The sequence below is a fragment of the Pyxicephalus adspersus genome, chromosome 1, assembly GCF_032062135.1.
Source record: "Pyxicephalus adspersus chromosome 1, UCB_Pads_2.0, whole genome shotgun sequence".
NCBI lineage: Eukaryota > Metazoa > Chordata > Amphibia > Anura > Pyxicephalidae > Pyxicephalus > Pyxicephalus adspersus.
In genome coordinates, this window is record NC_092858.1 from 48,701,022 (window position 1) to 48,718,365 (window position 17,344).

General features: G+C 36.8%; 1 protein-coding gene across 1 annotated transcript; it reads right to left on the minus strand.

The window, feature by feature from the left end:
• Nucleotides 1-1,226: 1,226 nt before the first annotated feature.
• RGCC (regulator of cell cycle) lies at nucleotides 1,227-11,003 on the minus strand. Its single transcript, XM_072410321.1, has 5 exons — nucleotides 10,845-11,003; nucleotides 7,780-7,953; nucleotides 3,326-3,433; nucleotides 2,600-2,662; nucleotides 1,227-1,559 (listed from the first exon to the last, which is right to left on the minus strand). The coding sequence occupies exons 1-5, from the start codon at nucleotides 10,876-10,878 to the stop codon at nucleotides 1,552-1,554; spliced, it is 387 nt and encodes a 128-aa protein (XP_072266422.1). The 5' UTR covers nucleotides 10,879-11,003; the 3' UTR covers nucleotides 1,227-1,551.
• Between the last annotated feature and the right edge of the window lie 6,341 nt (nucleotides 11,004-17,344).

A 17,344-nucleotide genomic window follows, 5' to 3' on the forward strand; every position in this document is an offset into this window, starting at 1 on the left:
AATGTGTTTTTTTTCGCCTAACTCTTGCCGCCTAACATACATTATTCAATTGTACATTATGGTCAGATCCTAAATGTGTATGTACAAGTGGAAGAAATGTGACACATAGTTGTAAACATTACATTTTCTACCAAATACTGCAAATTACATTTTAAAAGAATCACAAATGTTGTATTGTAATTCTAGCTTATATTGTAATATATATTCTATTACTAGTGTTTGATATAGTAGTTCTAGGATTTAAATTTTTCTCCATCTTTACATTTAGGACAAGAGGTCCAGCAATAGTTACAGGGTAGTTATACCTGTTTTCTTGTAAAAAAAAAGATAAAAATGCAATCACATACAAACTTTCAACTATACTTTAACCTTCTGTAATGTGCAATGTACCGGTAATCATTTTTATCTTTATAACTGTTGTAAGCAGTTTTCCCAGCAGTGTAGTAGGTTATCATACAGTACCCTTTACTGAAGCTGAAAAATAAATGCCATGCACCATACTGTATTTTGAATGCTATCATACCTAAGCATCCCAGAACAAGCAGGCAGGCAGCAGTGTTTTTTTTACTTTGTGTATTTACATTGCTGTTTTCAACACGTACAGCCCAAGCTTAGTAACTATAATGGCCCACTGACCATTATGGTTTGAATTGGGGAACTTTAAAGGAGTGATGAAGCTAAAGCATGTGCCAAAATCCAAACTGTCTGTACTCAGGTCAGTTTATTCTAATTAGTGAGAACTGGTCAGCCGATAAATATCTTCAATTTTAATTTTAATGTGAAATATCAATATCAATACAGCTACACACATATACCTTCCCATGCCAAAACTAGCTGAGATTTACAATAAGAATTCAGTGAACTGAGGATGTCTTTGTGTGTGTACTGCTGAACAAACCAGAAAAGAGAATAATCTGTGCTTGGAGAAATAAGAATTTCAGCACTTTTTTCCCCCATTGTGTGGTTGGCATGCAATTCATACTGCATGAATCTGCCATCCAAGTTTACAGTAAAGCACCTCATGCGTTCTATGTGATACCAACATGTCAGGGGTTGATCTGAGCACTGCAGGAGCTAGTAAGACCCTGTCTTATGTCTTCATTTTATTTACAAGGAGGAAGCAATTTCTTTGCTGGTCTCATTACAGCCAGCACGAAATTAGATCATTCTTCCAGCCAAAGTTTATCATGGCTAAAATATGCATGCAAAAAAATAAACTCCACACATTTTATTTTGTATACAAAAATATATTATATTGGAAAAAACGTAATTACATTTGTTTCAACTATTTTACAAATTTCCATAAAAGTATTTTAAATTACAATTAAGCAACATTATGAAAAAATACAGTCAACTGTATCTTCAAAAGTATTAAACACAAATATATATTTATATTTCTGGCTAAGACATGCAGCAGGTGGAGGCTAAGATCAAACTGAGCCATATGAAGGTGTGATCTTGCGGAACGCCTGCATTTTGCAGCTTTACTTCATGATGATTTACAGCCTTCTGTGTTCTTTCACCGGATCACATGACCATCTGTACAATGCTTCACATGCCTGCAAGAGACGAGATACAGAGGTCAACCAAGTATAGCCCAATACCCTACAGAGAACTGCAATGTATGGGGAAGTCAAATGTTTATTTAAATATGTGGCATTTGCAAAAACTTTGGAGATATTCAAAAGATCTTTTCTGAAAAGATCAATTCTTTAAAGTAAGGTAAATACTTTAGGAAAAAGTGTATTAAAACAAGTGGGGGATTTTACTGTGCATCTACATTTTACTTATGCTAGAATTGGATACGTTTATTAGAACGACTTCCAATGAAAACAGCTTGTAATTGCCTACTTTTTTGCTAAGAACAACTTCCGGGACTGTCATTCTAATTTCTAACATTACTACTACCCCAATATCTCACCTACTGCATACTTCTTCTAGGTTAAAGCCACAGTAATTCGGGATGTCAGTTACAGAGCAAGCACCTTCATATTTAGGTCAGAGATGGCAGTTGATATTTGCATCAGAAATGTTGTCATCTTATAGTCGGCTGATGATACACATTTAAATTCTGAATGTTCTCTACTTACTAAGCATTATTTTGTAATATGAACAGAGCATGAGTGGTTGGGATGGTCTATCATGTGTGGGGCACCCAGTTCTATTCTGTATAAACTCTCCTCATGTAATCCAAGGATGTCTGTATTCTTGTCAACATATAATTACAAATATGCCCTAAAACATATGGGTCCTTGCCAGATCTAAAATGATTTTCATAATGTAACATTACGGGCACCAACAAGTTAAAAAGCTACACAGACAAAAGATAAGTGTATTTAAAAATAAGTGAAAAAAAACCTCCATCAGCTCGGTAGTGTCCATTTTCGTGTACAGATTTCTCTTTTTGTCCGTTAAACAATGTCCCCAGATAAAAAGTAAAGGGGAAAAAGGGAAATCTGCCCAACAGAGCTCTGGAGAAAATGGACAGGGGCTCTAACATTATTCTATTATTTAAAACTAAATTGTTAGGTATAGATACACTTTAACAAGGAACTGAAACTGGGGGAGTAACAGGAAATAGTCATGCACAAATACTCACTTGCTAATGTCCTGTCAAGATCAGCAATGAAATCTTCCAACTCTTTTGTGTCTCCAAGTTTAGCTGTAAATAATATATACATAAAAAACATTTACTAAATATGCTCTATCAGTAGGAACCACAAAATGCAACCATTTTCAGCCATGCAACATATACTTGGATGTTCTGTCTTCTCGGTATGTCCCTGGGGATCATTACCTAGACAAGTTCCACTTGTTACTTTTAGTAATATTGTTCAGTGGCTCTGTTTGCTGATCTTCATAGCACACTGAAAACCTACAAATATCAAGTATGCTGAAATCCTAGAGAGCCTTTAGCTGTTAAGAGACCTGAAACTCACAATGCCCCTGGTAATTACAAATTTAGATTTAGGAAATGCAAAAGAGATTTGGAACAACATCTACCTTCTTATTCATGGAATAGATAAGGTTCAGTTTACTTAAAATAATGTAGTTTGGTACTTCTGATATAGGCCCTACTAAATCTTATGTGAATTTTTGTGGTATGATTATTTAAAACCAAAAAGCCAGCCAAATATACTAGTATAGGTTTACATATAGTGTGGGAGGATTAGAACCCTTGTGAGGTATTTCATGTGGTTTATGCCCCCATAAGGGGGGAGATTTCCCCTCATTTCCCACACACATATCTAGCCTTTCCCAACTCTGACATTTTGCCTTTGGATGGGCTCTAACGCAATTGCTAGCAAGCAACACATTAATGTACCTTTTCGGGGTGTTTCTGTTGGAGAAGACAGTGATGGAGAAGACAAAGTCGGGGAGTTTAGCTTTTCATCACTGAAGCTAAAACTGTTTCTACATAGTGAATCAGCACCTGAAAAATAAACCAAAGACTAAAATAGGATCTTATATAAAGGGTAGAAAATGCAAATCATACAAATTTATTTTTAGGGTTCTTAAAGCAATTCTGGAAATCCAAAAATGAATAAGTCATTACACACTGGAATGTCCAAATCAAACTATGAAGAAACTATATTCAACACATCCTCTTTATAAATAACTTATTTCCATCACTATTCTATGTATTTATTTTAAACACTTTGTTTAATGAGGAATATAATAATCAGATATTTATATAATACAGTTCATAAAATCATGCTGCAGGTATAAAAAAATCCTTTTAGCTCTCCAAATAATCAAACAGCAGAATTAAAATAATATTCAGCTAGAGGAGTAAAGGTTAATATTAAATTGTAGCACTGTAGTATTTGTACATGTTGGATATTGACTTTTTAGTATCTGCCCTTGATTCTCCTGTCTGTGCCAATGCAGATGCATAGATATCTCTCTCTAGGTCAAAATAAGAGCTAATTATACGGTAATCAGTTTAACTCATGGCAGAACCAACGCCCTGCCCTTGCTTTTCAATATCTTACTATTTTTTTTTTTTATTATTGCAAATAAAAAACGTCAAGCTAAAGTTTGCCAGAGATACAACAGTATATATTTCATAATCTAAGCTTTCATCTAAAGTAGGATCAGACAGTTGCCTGGTATAACAGACCAATAATTTCACATGACATCTGAAGCAAGATTTAGTAAATCCGTGTCCTGTATGCAGAAGTGTGTGGTTATATACATAGTTAGAATGTGGCCTGGCAAACCAAAAGGAGGAACAGCTAAATATAAGGAACCCACGATAGCAACATTATAGTTACTAAGCTTTACCCAAACATTGAAATAAACATAATTACAACCAAAATATTTCCTGTGATTGCTGAAGAGATAATTTGTAAGAACAGTATTAGAAGGGAAAATGTAAAGTTTGCACCATCATCATCAATTCTATCAAAGCATGAAAGGGGTTTTAAATGTTTAATTTACAATCTAGTAACCCAAGTTATGGTGGATTCATGCAAGTGAGCAGCAATTTAAAATCTCCACCAGAATAGAAACAAGAAATGGGAATTTGCTCCTATGAACTAATCACATCTTAGCCATTATCTAGTAATAGTTAATCAAGAGACAACTCTGTAGCTGGGGATCTGTTGGCAAGATCCAATGTTCATATGGAATCTATTAGGATTAACACCACATCACCAATATCAACATACAAGGGGGCATTATTTTTATACTTTACTTGGTAATAAATCAGATTTAAAAAGCTGCCCGGAATGAGGAGAAATTCTAAAACAAAGATAGAAGTTCCAAAAGCTGAATTTAGTATTACACAGAACGCCCAGTTTAGGTGTGACTGGTAATAGAGAATTGCAGCAGTGTAGTGCTTGACATTACTATGGTTCATATGTGCTAAATATAATCAAAACTAAGAGATACATATTACACAATGGTCCTGATGGTACAGAACATTTAGTGCAGGCAATATGCATAATGTTTCAATGAAGTGGGAACTACGTTCACAGACTAAAGTCTGTGATTTATCCGTGGTGGTAGCAATCCTTAAGCCAGAAAACAAAAACTGGCTTTTTTGAATAGGTGTTAATAGATATAAGTACACCTTTTTGCTTGACAGGAAAAAGCAATGCGGTACAGGTTTTTGTTCCATCAGAAAACTGATGAAAGTCTGACATGATAAATGGGTTGGTTCACCCAAAAGAGGTACTTGATAGAAGTGGAGCCTGGTGGGCTGAATAGGCACCTAGAATATCTCAGATCGCCCAAAATACAGCATTATTTGACCAAATTCTTGACATTCCAAACCTAACTCTAGTCCACCTGGGTGATGGGGCATTCCATCTACCTTAGAGTTCCTAAAGCTCCTGTTTCCCTTTTAATATAAACATACATATAAATAAATTTAATCTCCTGGGAAGGAGTCCAAATCCATCCTAAAAAGCCACAATAGCCATAAAGACCCAGGAGCTCATGTGCAGTTTTTAGACCCACAGAGTATAGTAGATGAAAAAGTCAGGTGGTATTAATTTTTAAGAAACGGACAAAAACAAATATATTTGTTTTCGGCAGGGCTTTGCATTTAGTGCCTGGAGTAGAAACATTTGGGTGGGCCCTTTGGACAGGAACTGGCCCTAGGTAGGAAGCTAGGTTGCCCTTTGGGCTTTGGGTTGCTTCGTTTTTTTGAGGAAATGGGGAAATGAGGGAAAGTCTACTTACAGTGGATTGTCTAAACAGGGTTTGAAGGGTTAGATCACACCCACAGCATTCTATCTGCACAACATACCCAGAGGATTATCAAATAATCACCAAGCACAAATTTATTATTAAATGAAATGTGTTTCACGATCAGGAGCCAAGTGAATTTCAAACTTACATTAATTTTATCAAGCAACCAAAATTACATGTTTTTGCATTAAAAAAAAACTATCACAGGTTAAAGAAAATACTAATTGTAATTTATAATCAAAATTAAAATTATGTATGAATGTCAGATTACATAATAGCTCAACTAGACTTCACACAACTACTCACTAAACGCTTTAGTAGAGAAAACATTATTATTACTATTATCTGTGAAATAGGAAATCTGAACACCCTGAATTTTTTTCATTATGGTTATCTGTTGGAATGGGTAGATTTTTTCCAATTGATTTGAGATACATACAACAGTTTTGGACATTTGGATGAACTTATCCATAGCCAATGAACAAAATTCTGACAAGGACCCCAGTTTCATAATTCAGTTCCAACACCACAAACAGCAGGATCACACTACCCCCACCCCCATTAAGCACTTTATTTTTAAATTAGAGGAAAAATAAAATACACTTATCTACCTAAAGAGAAGACATTATAGTACACAGTAATAGATAAAAAAAAAGAAAAAAGCTAGGTCATTCCCAGATCATGCACCAATTTATGTCTAGTTCTAAACTCTAATGAAGGTAAATGAATGAAGCTGGCTCTATCATACACACAATAAGTGAACTCTTAGCAACCAGAACAAAAACACTCCGGTAACAGTGAAAGCCACATTCTTCCTGTTTTTACAAAACAAACTATGTGGCACAGATAAAGTTCCCTGCATACTAGAACACAGTAAAGTCAAAGACATCCAAACCTAACCCAGTTCAAAAAAATCCAATGCTTCATAACACCTGCAAAGAGTATTCATAGAAGAGGGCCTCAGGGGAACAAATGGCCTTTATTCAGATCTGACTCATTCTGCTAGTTCCTGTCCCCAGAGATTCTTTAAACCCAACAGTTTAGAATTCAATAACTCATGCCCCAGACTGGGGAAGTGTCAAAAACGGGAAATTTTTACTGATCACCCTGCAGGTACTAATGACACCAGAACATGTGAGAAAACAAAGAATGCTGTATTCAAAATCAAAGAAAATAGAGGACTTCTTCCTGACTAACAGATGAGATCATACAGGGAAGGTCTCCGACTCAAACATGTATGACATAATGGTTGTATAAGAACTGCCAGGATTTTATGTCAAACTAGTGGCAGACATACAGAGGAAATACTAATTTACCACAGTGTCATGACACCAACCAGGAGCTCCGCTTCACTTGTAAAACAGATACAGAAGGTTTTACCCAGCTACTTGGGAACGCGGTCAATGATTTAGAAGAATGTCATGGTCACAAAATGTCCCTACAGCATCAAATAACCTCAAGTCTTCAGCATACAGTACATGCATGCCCACACAAACAACTAGAAGTGCAAATAAATAAACTAAATAAACAGATTACCAGAACCCTGTCATTTCATACATTTGGGATGTCACCAACTGACACAAAGTCATTACCCCCATACAAGATATGCAGCCAACATGATCAGAACTTATTTATAGTACTTTAATTAGGAAAGCAACTAACTAAATAGCATTTTGCATCTTCTCATGGGCTTTATCAGGTCTCCTATACATTAGCATTTCAAATGCCCAAAGCCACAATTCTGGCTCATGTGTTGAGCTATGAGTGATGATAGGGTCCCAACAATGGTGGTCAAATATTAGCTTTCATAGTATCCTTCATCAACTATGCAATAAAATATTTATGAACAAAAGCCAATGCTGCATCACCTTATAATACCAACAGCAATAATAGGGTCCCTTTTGAAACTATTGCTAAAGGAGCTGGAGGTACGGTATTTTAGAAAATGTAACGTGGTTTGAGCCTTTACCAAATGGCGGGTATTCAAGTGGACAGATTTATAGTAGGTTTTATGAAAGACACTTGGGGACCACATCCCATTTTGTATCCCTCTGGCTTTCCACTTTATCATTTGCTTACTTTCTGAGTCGCTGATTCCACTGTCACTGATACTAGCACTGCTCCTCCTTTTCATTGTCTTCAGGTGTTCATCATAACGAAAACGCCTTTTGTTAAACGGCGAGGAGAAATCTTCCAACACTGCATCAAATTCACATAATACTTCATTCAAATCCTCGTCATCAATGAAGACAGCTGCAAAAAAAAAAAAAAAGAAGGTTCATATCCAATGTTTTAGATATTTAGTATTTCTGAGTTTTTATGGTTCCTTATAGGAGAGCAGCAAATGTTTTATGCAGGTGTGGGTTGTATGTGACATTGCACAAATCTTCTATAAAGAAAAACAACTAAACAATACAATACATAGCTAGAAGTATAAATAAAGCAAAACATGAAGCCTTTAGTTCTGAAACTTCTAATAAATAGTATTTGGTGCTACCACCATGTGCCACTGTAATTTACAAACAAAGAATACAACCTAGGCAGAATGAATGCCAGGACTGGGACATAGCTGAAGCCAATATCCTTGTAATAAATACACCTAGTTATTAAAATGACTGGTTGATGGTAATGGTTATACTTTGCCTTAAATAACTTGTGGTAACAAATAAGCTAGGACTGGTTTCATCTTCCTTAGTTCTGCACGTTGTATTTGGAAAGCAGGATGATCTTCAAAGCCCAACTGAACCCCATGGTGGACAAAGCAAATTCTAACAGCAGTCAGTTTGATAAGTGAATACAGACATTGTATGGAACTGGTGGAAAGAATATTTGATTTGTAGCCCAGATGTGCTTGTACACTGCACTTCCACTTATCCCTGAAATAAGGCAATGGTCAGGTCAATCAGATGTGACTACGAGTAGGAAGAACAACCATTGCCGGCATCCCTGCATTACAGTGTCTACAGAAAGCAAAATAGAACTCAGGAGTAGCTGATATGCAGCTGTAGGACCTCAATCTACAATCTAAATGGCACAAGAGGACCTAGCTAAGGGGATGGGTGCACAGTGACACGATGGGATTTTGAATTTTGAAAGCTCCAAAGGTATTATCCTACTTAGAATCACACATGGCAAAGTCTGCTAATAGGTGTAAGTTATGAGTTCAGCTGGGCTTTAAAAAACTTATTTTTGTTGTGGAATGAAGAATACTAAGCTTCAGCTTTATAAAGTAAACTAATAACGAAGTAACATTGTGTGAAACAGATAACGAAAAATCATTTATAGACAAGATCACCAACACAGCTCACGGCAAACCAATTTGTAGAAAGAAAACTAAGTAAGCACCAAACCACAGAATGAGTCACCGTCTATTACAGGACTTGGTATTCCCATAAAGATGTACTCGTGTCATTTTAGGAGAGTGATTCGTTTTCAAGATTTTCCCCTGACTGCCCCCTCAAGCAATCATCTGAATGACACATTTGTGGAGCTAGGTGGGCACAGCCTGTGTAGGCAGCTGTATTGGCAGCATTGCAGAACTCTTCCAGCATGGATACACTTCATAATAGAGAATTAGCTGGAGCCTGGGAACAAAGGGCACAGAAGGACTGCTTGGCAGATACAACTCCACACTTTATGGGAAGCCTTTGATTCAATAGAGATTGTACAAAACACATTGAATAGCAGCATCTGCCATGACAGCAGCCTGCCGAGCAGTGCACAGGTTAATGGAGGCACAATTCTTCAAAGTCTCTTATCATCACAGCAAAGTGTCTATAGGATGTGTGGGGATACCAGAGGGAAGTGCACACAGAGTTCAGGTCTGCTGTGCACAGAAAACCACATTGTTACTCATACACAGGTTAAATCAGAAAAGCATCTTCAGTGTTTATTCATTCTCTGGGTTTTTTAGCAATGAATTAAAAAGAAAAAAAAGGGGAAAAAGAAAAAAACAATCCTTATCTCTCCACCAAGTGGCAAATCCAAAAATGAGCTATGACCACCGCTATGTTTATTATCACATCCCATCCACCTGTGCCATTACAAGACACAATTGTGCCATCAGGGCAAACCCTAGCACACAGAATGGGGCATACTCTTTGGCAAACCCAGAAGCATCATATGGCAGTGGCATTCACAGAATAACATGGCCATGGTACAGGACAGCACTAAATATTCTTGTTATAGATTGAACCGTTGTTAGGATATCAGCTACACAGGGAATGGATGACTTTAATGTTTGCCTACTCATAGGCTTGCATTTTTATATAGAATGGTACAGCACAACCATTTAGTAATATTTCAGAACAGATAATAAGGTGAGCTGGTCACACTCATGCTTACAATAAATTGAATGGTGTTATGGAATGAATGCACTTTAAATGGCTCCTAAGTGTCAATGCAAAATAATGTACCAGTTTAACCAATGCATTGTGCCACAACATGAACGTACTATTTTCTTCTTGTTTATACTGAATATGTGCAATAGGCGGCCATGTACAACAATCACCAATCTACTGCAGCTTACATACACAGAACATTAACATGTAACAAGGCTGAATGGCCACATGGGTGTGACTCCTGAGAGTGCCAAGGCATGGATCTGGGCTACTGTCATCCTGTACAAAATGGGCTGGCCCCCAATCAATGATCAGATTTCCATATTGATAAAATCTCCTTGTTTTTAACAGATTTGAGGTTTTATTAAAATCTATGAGAGATGCCATCTGGGGCATGGGTAGGGTTAGAAATCAGGGGCAGGGCATGGGGCAATGCCAAATTTATAGATCCTGCTGATCATACAAGGAAAATGCACCAAATTCATACAAGGCCAGACAAACCTGACTACAGCAGGACTAAGGACACCAAGAGCAGAACATCTTCTAGAAATGGAATGGTCAGGTAGGTCCTATACCTATATGGACAGGTAGGTCCTATATGGACAGGTAGGTCCTATATGGTCAGGTAGGTCCTATATGGACAGGTAGGTTCTATATGGACAGGAAGGTTCCGACTTACACCCCCATACCCTAGGTGCACCAGACAATCATTCCCCCAATATTTCATGTGTTCTATTCAAAGGAATCTATTACAGAGCTCAGTGAAAGTTGCTATAAGTGAATCTGCAGATAATCTCCTCTTACCTCGCCTTGATGCTTTACTTTTAGGGGACTTCATTGTTCCAAGATAACAACACCAGATAAAGGTGAATGAGTAAAGATGTGCGAATCTGTTCCGAATATTCACCACTACACCGACCCAGCGCAGCTCTGACCTAACAATCCCTCCGAGCGCTGCTCCTTATATGTGCGGGCTGCCTGGACTGTGACGTCACTGGGCAGGCGGGGCGAGAAGGAAAAGTTCCATTCATCGCAGTCACGTTGGACTCCATGCACTATTAGTGAGCGTGTCATTTTTCAGTGGCCACTAGGGGACTCCATTCATATGGACATTGTCAGCCAGGCTATCCCCAGCAAAGGAATGCTAATACAAAGACAGTGAGAGTGATGGGCAACTTAAAGGAGGAGGGTGCACTGGGAAGAATGAGCAAGTGGTTTTGTTGTCAGGAGACACTGAAGATCAATAATCTTTTGTCTACTAGGAGTTCTTTTTTTTTTTTGTTTTTTTTTTTTACAGATGGCTAAATCCCTCCATTTTTAACACCCACTAAAAAAAGATTATCCATAACATAAAGTTTGTAAAGATCCCCATACTATATGGTATTTTGATCCATTATTATTATTGTTATTAATATTATTATTATTATTATTAATAATAATAATAATAATAATAATAATAAACAGGATTTATATAGCTCATATTACGCAGTGCTGTACATTGGTACAGGCAGTGACACAGGAGGAGGAGAGGACCCTGTCCCCAAGAGCTTACAATCTAGGAGATGGGGGAAGTCTCACACAATAGGAGGGGAGATATGTAGTGGTGGGAAGTAGTGATGGTTTCAAAAGACAGAAAAAGATGGTTAGGCAAGGTTGTAAATATGGGTTTTGAGTGCTCTTTTAAATTAGCAGAAAGGAGGAGCAAACCGAATAGGATGAGGAAGACCATTCCAGAGAGTTGGGGCAGCTCTAGAAAAGTCTTGTATCCGTGCATGTGATGAGGTTATGAGTGAGGAAGTCAGTAGTGGGTCATTGAAAGAGCGAAGAGAGCTGCTGGGGGAGTATTTTTCTACCGGGTCAGAAATGTAAGTGGGAGGGATAATAAGATAATAAAATAAGATAATCAGATGTCTTAGAATTATTTGTTTTATTTACTTGTATTTATATAGCGCCAACAAATTACACAGCACTTTACAAAGTCATTTCACTAATTGCCCCTGGAAGGTGTTCACAATCTGTATTACCGGACAACAGTTACAGAAATGCTTTCAACATATCACTTGGTATTTGTTCAGAGTAATAGAGGGAGATCCCCGTCAGCCTCTAACCTCTAAATGGGACACATTTTAATAATAAACTGTATTTATAAAGCTCCAACATTATGTAGCGCTGTATATTAAATAAGGGATGCAACTGGCAGAGAGATACAATGACTCAAGAGGAGGAGAGGACTCAAAAGAGCTTACAATCTAAGAACTGGGGAATATGGCACAAAATACTTTTATATTATGTAAATATTTACTATATATATATATATATATAGTTACTGAAAAATATATTTATAGCAGCTAGTGCCGCTGTTAGCCTTGGACCCTCCTTATACTTTGCAGAATGTTAGTTAAACTATAAACACCCTTACTTAGGGTACTCCAAATCTTCATGGAATCTATGGTATTATTATTTCTTTCTGTTACCTTAGTACTGAGAATACTTTCATTGATTTATGTCATCTCATTGTTTTCTCTTGTCATGCAATTATATTTGACAGTTTTATTTTGAAAGACAATCAAAAATGTAAATAAAAACAATATACAAATAAAGATCCATGTAAAGATTAAAAATTAGGCAGCATGTGTTCTGCCTGATCGTCCTGTATTTTATTAAAAATACATTAGAATTGGTATTAGTGCACACTAGTCCAAGTCTATTGTTACTATTGTTACTATAGTTTTTTTTAATATGTATGTAGGTTTTTAGCTCATTTCTAAATGTTTCTGACATTTTCCTCTTTTAGGATCTGCATCAAGGGATCTACAATGCAATATGCCCTTTTTATTATCAGATAACTCCGTATCAATCCACAGACACACATTTATGCTTTCACAGATGTCTACAATTATTCACATGAACAAAAATTGGATATCAAATATGAAAACACAAATCCTGCCCAAACATGGGTGCATTTTTCAGTGCAATATTTTAGACACTGTACATAGTGAGGTTATTTACTAAAGGATTTTACTATCTTTACCTATGCAATCATGTGAAAAGCAAATTACTGTGTGTTTATTTCATCTGCATATGACTGGGTAGTCCAAGCTACAGTTTATTTGGCCCCAATGCCTGCTATCCTGCCATGTCGCATACATTTTAGTGGTTGAATAGCATGTCTATTTATACAAAGGGATATCCATGCGGGAATAAGGGGGAAGGGGGCAATTGTCTTCAAAAAAGGACATCCCTCTAAAAGAATGGCAGGTGGGAGCTGTGCAAATGACTATATAACTGTCATGTAAATACATCAACTCCTTACATATAACATCCCTGTAAATTGCCAATAATGGAAAATTAAACCCTAACTCTAATTATTTGCAAGAAGTTTTTGCCCACAGAACCAGAACCTACTAAAGTTTGTTTGCACCATTTTCTGTAAACTGAAGAGGGGCCCAGAAGGTCAGACAGTAACAATAATCATTCCATGATACTCAACCCCTACTGATATTTGGTCACATCTAAACCTCTAGAAGGATGGCTTTACTTGTAGCCACACAGTTTGCTGTTTGACTTCCTGCGTGGTGAACCTATTGAAAAAAACAATAGATATACAGGAAGAGAAAGTTTTATTTGATGGGTACTTTTCAGCGCATTTCTAAATTTTTGGTATGTATTTAGGAATTGAAAATACAAAACAAATGTGTTCCCCCCCTAATATTTGTGTGTTTGTGCTGATAACACAGTTTAGAACAATTATTTCAATGGGGATGTGGTGGTAATGAATTGCAGAATTGCAGAGTCCACCCATATGATCCTTTGATGTGTGACACTCCCAGCACATAAAGACGTTTCTTAGGTATCCAAAGCACAGAAGAAGTGACAAACATTTATTATTGTAAGCACATGTGCAGGAAAGATTAGGAATAAGCTTACATGTCAGAAACAACATTACCAGTATGCTGAATATATGAAACAAACACAGTGTAAAACAACCTAACTATGATATGAAAAGAATAGAGAAGCAAGAGCAAAAATGCATCAATAAAAACAAATAGTATTGTGATGAAACAAGCCCCAAATACAACATATTGGGTCTGATTTATTAAAGACTGGAAAAGATAGACTAACATGGGTGAACCTGGGTGATCCAGCAAACCTGTAATGGTTTTAATAAAATCCCTTTGTCTAATTAGGCCTACATTTTTAAAGCTCTGCAAAAAGATAGACGATCATAGGAGAACCTGGGTGATCCAGGAAACCTGAAATGGATCTGATCAATCGGTCTATCATAATCAATATGACCCCTTTCTTTACCATCGGGGGAACCCGTTTCTTCTGTAAATGCAGCATATTTGCTATTTGTGTCCCAATGAAGGTAATAGGAACAGTGAAATAAACTTAACTCTGGAAACATATCCATCAATAAGAATTATCATAAGCATGACTCCCCACAATGCTTTATCATGGCTTTGCTTCAAATGTTGCAAAATATTTGTTTTGAAATATTTATCCTGATGACCTTACTACAGAAACTTTGTAGTGTATACCCTATGGCTTTTCTCTTCTCATGTAGACTATACTGGTGAGAAAATAAAATATGTTGCTCTGACAGCACAGCATTCTGAACAATAATCCTATTGTTCTCTGAGCTGTCCAGGAATTTTATTATAATCCAAGGAAAACAAAGAGAAGCTTAATTATTTTGAATAACTCATTATGTTAAGGAATCTGTGGAGTTTTATTATCCTAAATACTAAAAACTATTTCCAACACTCTGATAAATGAGATACAGGATAAAATAATGATGAAATAAATAATGTAATCTCTTAGATTTTTGTAATATACTCCTAACACGTCATTCAAGCCTCAGTGTCTTCCCTAATTAGGATGATTTCTGTCCCATTGACAGTACCATGCAGACCAGGCCTGTGTCACCATTCTGCATGGGGTCTTATTGCCTCCACATTTAAAATTCTTATCATATTCTGACACTGGTAGAAAATGAAAAATGTATATAGGAATTTCAGACTTATTTTGTAAGCCAATAGAATGAGCAAAATGATGTGTAATGTATATGATATAACAAATTGATTTTGGTTAAATTATTTCACAATATGGAAATATTAGTTTTATATTCCTCCCACCCATATAACACGTTATATAAGTGACCTTGGAATCAATAATGATACCTTCGAGATGAAAGCACTTAGTATTATAAACACATGTTTAGGAAAGTTTGGGAATAATCTTGGGTGTCACTGATAACTGTGATTGTCTGGAATTAGTAACCCTACAAGGCTACAAGTCTTCAATAGGATAATGCTGTAGATGTGATGGACAGTGCATACTGCATGGACCATTGACACCTCATGTGGGATAGAATTACCACTGCTCACTTCAGCTGTTATTTGTAGGACTGACTCATTGTATTCCATTCAGTAACTGTGAATCACTCCATACCGGAGCCCCTCACCCTATGACTTCTCCATGTTAGTGATGTACAATGGGGTGCTGAGAAGTTCCTGGCTTTGCCCAGAAAGAAGAAAGCCAAAGTTATGAAATAACACATTTATTCAACATATTTCCCCTGAGCCTGATGCACTTGGTACAGCGTAGTTGCAGCTTTTCTAGACTGTTCAAATAAAAGTCCTTTGGTTTGGCCGCAAACCAGCAGCATTTTTAACGTCAGAAATGTCCTCAAAACGTTGCCCCTTCAGGTGTTTCTTCAAATTTAGGAACAGATAATAGTCCGAAAGGGCCAGGTCAGGTGAGTAGGGGGGATTGTGGACCAATTGGAAACCCAGGGTGTTCAGTTTGGTAGCCCACTGCGAGGCTCATCTTCAACGGTGAAATGCCCAGTCTTGAAACGAGATATCCAGGTTTTGACAGTGCTGTAGCAAGGACACTTCTCCCCCAGTGTTTGTGACATCTCACTGTGAATGTCCTTTGCTGACTTTCCCTGGAGAAACAAAAAATTAATGATGACCCGTAACTCCAACGACGTGAAACTTGCTTGTGCCTCTGCCATCACAGCTTCTCACTAAAAAAAAAAAACTATTTTAAGAATGCCAAAGACCTGTTTCACTTCTCCAATTCTCTGAACTGAAATGAACAAAAAAAAAATCCTACAGATGTTTTGAGCAACCAAAGATTATCACAAGTTAGAGTTTTAAAGATTTCAACATACAGGGGATGGGAAAAATATTAGGGAAATTTTGGATAGGGATTATATAGATTGCATTTTAAAATTGTGTTTCATTTTTTATTTCCTCAAAAAAGGCTTGAAAAAGTATTAAAAATAAACTGTAAGTAACAAAAGAATGTCAGCAGAGCAGAGTACTGGAATGCCACATTGAAGGACTTGTGTATACTGGCTTTTGTTTGCACCAAGGCTGCTGATCTCCTTAAACAGATGACGGTGATCGAAAAAGCAGCCTAAAGGCAGGTCAAAAGCAAGTCAGAAAAGAAAATCAGAAGTATATGAAGGAGATCAGTTGTAACTTGGAAGCATGTCTAACACACTATTGTCATCTTCACATAATGGAAATCGTGGCAGAGATGTTGGTGTTTACTGCTCATGCATGGTCATAGGTTGACACCTGGGTAAGGAAAAACTACAATAGATGAGAGCTCAATCTGTCAAATATAACGTAAACACATTTTATTGTTTAACTGTAATTAAGTTTAGATGCTACATTTCTGTTTCACAATCAAAAGTACATATTTTATATACACAATTTATTTATTTATAAGATTGGTCTATTACATTTGATTGTTGTGTTTCATGGACAGGGGAGGAAGGCAGAAGGGATTCCATACAGTAAGCTTAAAAAATGTAAAAATAATTCATAAATGCAAGTTTGCTAGAACGGCAATGATGTGCCAAGAGCTGGGCAATGCTTTAATTTGTACACTAAGTACTAACTAAAGTGCATTTTATCCAGCATCTGGATGTCAACCTAACAGCCAACACTTGTGGATCACACTGGGGGCACAAACTTTCCGGTATAAAGTGCATGAGCAGCAGGTTTGCATATCCTAGGGACCCCATCCCACCCTCCATCCACTGCAACTACTTACTGAAAGTGTACAGGGTAGCTGAGTTGAGGTAAAACAAAATAATTTTGAATGTTCTTATATTTTTGAAACTCTAAAAATAATTTGCATAAATGTCATCTCCATTTTACATACATTACAGGCTATCAAGCATAAGAAGACAAACTCTTCCATGTACATTCCATTCCATGACCAGTTCCCTTTCAATCTTTGTAAACCCCCACCAGTCTTATAGCTTGTCCAACCCCTGTAAA

What these genes read in the sequence shown, in the direction of transcription:
- RGCC (XM_072410321.1), bottom strand. Translation starts at nt 10,878, where the DNA reads ATGAAGTCCCCTAAAAGTAAAGCATCAAGGCGAG. An exon ending in TGGAATCAGCGACTCAGAAA is followed by an intron (nt 3,434 to 7,779) that starts GTAAGCAAATGA and finishes TTTATTTTTCAG; the next exon opens with GTGCTGATTCACTATGTAGA. An exon ending in AACAGAAACACCCCGAAAAG is followed by an intron (nt 2,663 to 3,325) that starts GTACATTAATGT and finishes TATTATTTACAG; the next exon opens with CTAAACTTGGAGACACAAAA.